The 6,242-nt window shown below is 60.0% G+C and overlaps 1 protein-coding gene across 4 annotated transcripts in view; it reads left to right on the top strand.

The window, feature by feature from the left end:
* The window catches only part of MAP2K5 (mitogen-activated protein kinase kinase 5), a 253,900-nt gene extending 248,159 nt beyond the window's left edge, over nucleotides 1-5,741 (top strand). For all 4 annotated transcript variants that reach the window (XM_019809540.2, XM_002928839.4, XM_002928838.4 and 1 more), the window contains one exon: nucleotides 5,291-5,741. In XM_019809540.2, coding sequence (XP_019665099.1) covers nucleotides 5,291-5,395 — 105 coding nt within the window. In that variant the 3' untranslated portion in view covers nucleotides 5,396-5,741. The remainder of the gene's footprint in view (nucleotides 1-5,290) is intronic.
* Nucleotides 5,742-6,242: the final 501 nt, after the last annotated feature.

The raw sequence follows: 6,242 nt of genomic DNA, 5'->3' as shown, positions 1-6,242 counted from the left end.
GGGGGAGAGAATCCCAAGCAGACACCCCGCTGAGCATGGAGTCCAACACGGGGCTCCATCCCACTATCCTGAGATCGTGATCTGAGCCAAAATCAAGAGTCAGACGCTTGACTGACTGTGCCACCTAGGCACCCCGAAAGTAGAGATTTAGAACTCACTGTTCCTGACCTCAGAGAGCACAGTAGTTGATGTCCTCTATGACAGAAAAGAGTCTTAGATTCAAAGCCTAAGTCTGCCACTTTCTAGCTCTGTGACCTTGCCCCAGGTCCCATTTCTTGGCACCTTAGTTCCTTTTGTCTATAGATGGGGGTGCTGGGAGGGTTCGAGGCCACGTGCTGATGTCCGGCGGCCGGAAGGTGCACGGCAAGTGCTTGATAAGTAGCCGTAGACGTACAGAAGATGCGGATGGCTTGGTCCCGCCGCAGGCCTGCTACTAATTGAGGGCCTACTATGTGCCGGCCCCGCAGCCACACCTGCAGATTATTAATGATTCAGATGCATGATGTTCTTTTGGAAATTATGCAAGAAAAGGAAGGGTGCAGACCCCACGTAGGTCAGTTCCCATTGGGAGGAAAGCCAAAACCACACTAAGGGCAGAGCATGAGCAGTCCAGACCGCTGATCCTCAGGCAGCTCTTAGCGCTGCCACAGGCCCACATAGTGGGCACACTAACCCCCCGTCTCCCTGTCCCCCCGCCCCAGCAGAGGGTAGAGCGCTGCGCACATGGGAGGGACTCGGGAATGCCCTGCTGTCCGTCAGGAAGACATCTCGTCATGACGAAATGGATGGGAAAAAATTAGGGACATTATTACAGAGGAGAGTCTCACTCTGGCGAACCCACCAGTCACTTGGCCCAGATGAAGGAGAGGGAACAGCTACAGCTCCTTCCCCCGAGTTCGTAGTCTCCGCAAGAGCCCTTCCTTGCGCTGGCACGGCCTGCTGCTCAGCCCCACGTGGCCACGGCTGCACCCGGCCACGGCGACCGTCTTCGGCGGCTGTGGACTCATCCGTCTCGCGCTCCCCCACGTCCCACTTTTGGAAGCATCCTACCTCTTGCACTCCCATCCTTTTCCCTTCATTCTGTCTCCACCTTCTGTGGCGAAGTTTGTGGACCATAATACTTCCACCCTCCCCGGTTTAATTGTTGCAATTGGCCTTGAGAGAACGCAGGAAATGAGAGTGGCTCCCGCTGCCTGGTGATGAGGCCAGCTCGATCTGCAGCTCCAGCCGCGGTGGAGTGGCTGCTAACATGCTTTCTGGCTGCGGGACAGAGGCCTGGGTACGGGGCGCGGCCACCCCAGGGCCGGGCGGGATGCTCCTGACAGGGGGCATGGGGGTGTCCGGCTGCAGGAGGAGCACAGCACACCCCCTTTGTTCCTCGTAGCATGATGGTGGTACGAGGGTTTGTCCATGTCGGGATTCCTCTTCCTGGGAAGGGACGGGCACTGCAGGAGGCTCGAACCCTCCAGGGCCCCACGGAGACCCTGAGAGAGGCCTACGAAGTCAGCTCTCTGGTTGCAGGTGCAGGAGAGCATTTGGAGTCAGGAGAGCCATGTTGGGGTCCAGCCTGGCCACTTGCTTCGACGACCCCGGACAGGGCCCCGAGTGTCTGTGTGCACCTCCAGAGTGAGTGTGGGGATTCCGTGGGAGCATCAGGACAAAGCCCTCGGCAAGTGCTGGCACACGGTACTCCTCTCTGGTGCTGGACTCAGTGGTAGTGTTCTGTAGGGTGTAGCGTCCGTCCGTCTCCGGCTTCTGGCCTTGCCAGGACTCCTAGAGCTGCTGGCTGTGCTGGTGTCCGCTCAGGTCTGTCCAGAGCCACCTGCAAATCCAGGCACCTCAGAGTGGCTGAGTGATTCTCGTGCCTTCTCTAGAATCGCTCATTGGATTTTGTTTGCTTATTAAACTCGTGGGGGAGTTCCTGCATCATGCATGTCAGGGCCGGAGGAGTGTCGCTGTATCATAGGAGGGGGGCATAAAACCTGCCGGGGGGGGGGTCTCCGGCACAGTCCGGCCCTGAGAATGCACCAACCTAGAAACCAGGAGACTGGAGTTCAGCCCCAGCCCTGTTAACCGCTAGCTTCCCTCCCGGGGCCTCAGTGTCCTCTTCTGTGAAATGGGATGATGGTGTGTGTGTCCTGCTTCCCGCACAGGCTCATGGGGGTAGGGAGCGTTGAGGGGGAGTGACCTGCCCCCATGCCAGAGCCGGCGTTCTCTGAGTGTCCAAGGCATGTGGCTGACAGAGGTCAGGACCTGGGGCAGTGCAGGCTCGCAGCCTCGGTGTCGCCTCTGTCCAGGAGGGTCTGAATCACGGGGCAGAAATAAAGGTGAGGGGAATTGCGGTCTGGTTGTTGGTTCTCCCATTTCTGTCTGCTCCCGTCAGCCCGGGAGAGCCCCAGGCGGTGGGCTTGGCTTACAGTGACCTGTGATGCAGTCCCAGCCCTGGGAGCCCAGGCAGGTCGGCCGTGAGCCAGCAGCCTGCGTCTCCTCGGCTGTAAAGTGGAGATTGTAATGCCCAGCTCTGACTCGGCACCTGTCCCCGGACTGTGAGGTGCTCACAGGCCCTGCAGGCCGAGCCACTGCCCAGCCCAGGGATCGTGGCCCCGGGGGCCCACTGCTGCTCTGCTCTGCTGCTCTGTGTGCCCTCCCTCCTTGCACGCTGGCTTTCTCAGTATGTTTGGTCACACCGTGGGCCACACCGCCAACGGCTCCCAAGTTCACACCTCGCAGGCCCTGCTGCCTAGAGAGGCTGGGGTCTCCCTTCCGTATCTGTCTGTCTCTGTCCCCTCTCTGTGTCTGTCTGTGATTCCCACCCGCCTCCTCTCTCCCGAGCCAAACAGCAATGGCTGGGGACAAGACCCCTTGTCCAGGTCCCTCCCTTCAGGCAGGTGTAAAGCATCAGGGACACGCAGGACAGGAGAATCACTTCCCAGCCAAGGAGGGCAGGAAAGGGGGCAGGGTCTCCGCCAGAGCAGTGGGTGCCGACCCTCTCCTCCTTGCGCCCCCCAGGGCACTTGGGCAAAATGCTTCCCTGCAGTGCGGCCATCAGCCTTCCCATAACTGGAGGAATGCCTCCACTCTCCCCTCCTGCAGTTCCGCTCTGCTTGTTGCCGAACAGATGATAACAGAGATGCAGCATATGGGCCCCAAAGTCACCGGGCATTCTGGGAAAGTGACACTGTGCTACCCCGGGCTTGGGGGGAGGGGGCCGTCAGCTTCTGAGCACAGCTTCTCCCTTTGTTCTTCACAAGGGCGCAAGGTCACCTCTCCTGAGCCTCCTGAAAAGGAAATGTGCGCTTGGACTTAAGGAAGAATTCCCTCCATTCAGGCAGCGATGTAGGAAGGCAGGTGTGGGGTAGACATATATACGGGGGGAGAACTGCATATGGGGGTCAAGATAGAGGCCGTCCTGGGTCTCTCCTGCCCCAGCCCCCGGCCTAGCTGCCTGCAGGACACCAACCCAACCTGGCCTCCAACTCCCCTTACCCAGTGGCCGTCTGCAAGGGGCGCCGGCCCCCCCCAGTAGTCCCGCAGACGTGTTGGGAGCCCCGTGGAATGCCACGAGCAGATCGCAGGCGGTGCCCAGATGGGCTCCAGGCTTAGCTCCGTGATAGCCTCAGAGAGGCGCTACCCCAGGCTGAGTGCCCTCGGCACCCCCTAAGTTGAACGTTTTCCCTCCCTGCACTCCCTCAGTGTTCTGTATGCCTCTGATAGACCATGCAGGACGCTCCTGAGAATGGGTTTCCTGGCCTGCACTGAGAAAGCCACGTAAGGGGACACAGCAGGAGCCCAGGGTAAGGAAGCCGGGATGGTCTTCCTTCCCATCCCCAGAGACTCATCAGGGCTGACCGAGCAGCCTCATTGCCTCCCCCGGCCTGGTCCTGGACCACTCCTGCAGACGTGCGAGCCCCGGGCCCACATCCCTCCTGCCATGTGATGAACTCATTTTGAGGCAGGTTGGAGCTGCAAGCAGGCAGCCAGTGGCTGGCTATCCCCCAGAGCTGCTGGTCAAGACTGGGGTACATTGGGAAAGCAGTGTTAGGAGCCCAGCTCACACCAGTGGGGAGGTGAGAGGGAGCCCAAGAAGGGCTCAGAAAGCCGGAGGGTGCACTGGCTGGGGGGCGGCTCAGTCAGTTGAGAATCGACTTTTGGTTTTGGCTCAGGTCATGATCTCATGGGTCATGGGCTCCACGCTCAGCAGGGGGTCTGCTTGAAAATTCTCTCCCTCTGCCCCTCCCCCACACACACTGGCATGCGCGCGCTCTCTCGCTCTCTCTCTCTCAAATAAATAAATCTTTTTTTAAAAAGCTGAGGGTTCAGGGAAGCTGGAGCTGGAAGGCTGCAGGGGTGGGAGAGGAGGAGGTGGGGGGAAGGGGAGGAAGCAGGGAGCCCCCTCTGCACTCACCCACTGTGGCTCCCTGAGTCTCAGGCTACATTTTTGATAGAGGAGGAAGCTGCCAGGTGTGGGGAAGCCACTCGGTGAGAAGGAGGTTAGAGAATGCTTTTCAGTTTCCCTTTCACCTTTGACCTGTGTGCAGGGTGACTGACTGCCCCTGCTTTTTTCTGACCTTTCCTGGGAACTCCTAGGAGGCCCTAAGATTGTGAATGTGAATCTTGATTCTTCAGGACCACAGGGGAGGGGACTGGCTAAATATAACCTGGCCTGCCTTATGGGGTAAGTAGGTTAGAGCCCTAGACAGGCCACATGGAGAGAGTCCCGGCCCCTCCAAAGTCCAGCCCCCACCTCGTCACCAGGAACTAACATGGATCTGCACCCACCAGCGTACCCCTCCTTCCCCTGCTACATGTGCCTTCCCTCCAGTTGGACGTGGTGACTTATCCAGAGAGCGTTAGACAAAGAACACCGGAAGGGATGGACGTAGCCTTGGACGAGAGGATTCTCTGATCTGTGGGCAGCAACAGGACTGGGGCGCTGGCAACCCAGGGGCCAGGCATTGGTCGGCCCACTTTTGGGGTGGTTTGGGGTGGGGAGGGGCCCAGCAGTGTGGAGAGAGGACAGGCCCTCACCCTCGGGCAGCTTCCAGGCTGGTGGGACTCTCAGGAGAAGGTGGTCGAGTACGGGGTGGAATCTGAGCTAGGCAGTGAGTGCTGCCCCGCCCCCGGCCTCAGTCAGGCTAGCTGCGAAATGGGTTGATGGTGTCCTCCTTCCCTCGAAGGGCTGATGGGGAAGAAGGAAGAAGGTCCAGGCCGAAAACAGGCCTGGGCAAGCGTAATGAAGGCAGAGTCTGGGGAATGTGTGTCACAGCCTCTCCTCCCCTCCCCCCCACAGGGCCACCCGTTCATCATGCAGTTCAATGACGGAAACGCCACCGTGGTGTCCATGTGGGTGTGCAGGGCGCTGGAGGAGAGGCGCAGCCAGCAGGGGCCTCCGTGACGCAGCAGAGGGGTGCTGACAGCCCAGGACTGGTCACCAAGGGGACAACCCACCCACTGCACCCACTTTCTGTTTGCTGTCTGCACCAGAAGAGCTTTGCTGGGCCCGGCTTCCCTGCTCTCACCTTTCACTCTGCTGGCAGATGGCCTAGCCTAGGGAGCCTTCCGGAGTGGCCAGCCTTTGCCCCCTCTGGTCTGGAGGCACTGACTGGGGGTGGGCAGAGGGATGGGGGTATCAAGAACCGGCTTCGGTGCCCCTGCCCCTCTTTTTTCCTCACGTTTTTCTTTGTAAAGGGTCAGGCCCCGTCAGCATGACTGATGGGAATAAAGGTATTACTGCTTCGTGACTCCCTTCCCCCGGGAGGGTCGTGCTGTGTGGGGAGCGTCTTACCCCTCCAGGGGTGGGGGTGGGACGGGGCCTCCGTTCAGCAAGGATGTACCGCAGTGCCCGAGCTGCCCTTCCCCAGGCACCTGCAAGCTGCCGAGCGCTCCCGGACACGCTATGATGAGGCCCACAGCGCAGCCCATTTGACAGATGAAAGACTGAGGCATGCAGGTCCCCGAACAAAGTCCCATGGCAAGGAACAGCTGAGCCAGCAGGACCTCAGGACCCCTGATGTATGCTCCCTGCTGGACTGGCGTTTGTCTGTCCCGACGCATCGCCGGCTCCCACAGCAATCGGTCCTGGGGCTGTGGGTGAGGAGTTGGAAAAGGCCCCGAGCCGTTCTGAGGCCCTTCTCCCAGCTCGCACTCCCACACCGCCCCTCCCGCTCCTCCACAGCAAGCTGCCCCGCACTGCCTCTGACCCCACGCCCCGCGAACCTCCCTCATCTCCAGCCATTCACAGC

The sequence above is a fragment of the Ailuropoda melanoleuca genome, chromosome 5, assembly GCF_002007445.2.
Source record: "Ailuropoda melanoleuca isolate Jingjing chromosome 5, ASM200744v2, whole genome shotgun sequence".
In the NCBI taxonomy this organism is placed as follows: domain Eukaryota; kingdom Metazoa; phylum Chordata; class Mammalia; order Carnivora; family Ursidae; genus Ailuropoda; species Ailuropoda melanoleuca.
The sequence above is the reverse complement of the archived record's forward strand: the minus strand, read 5'-3'. Positions and strand labels throughout refer to the sequence as shown.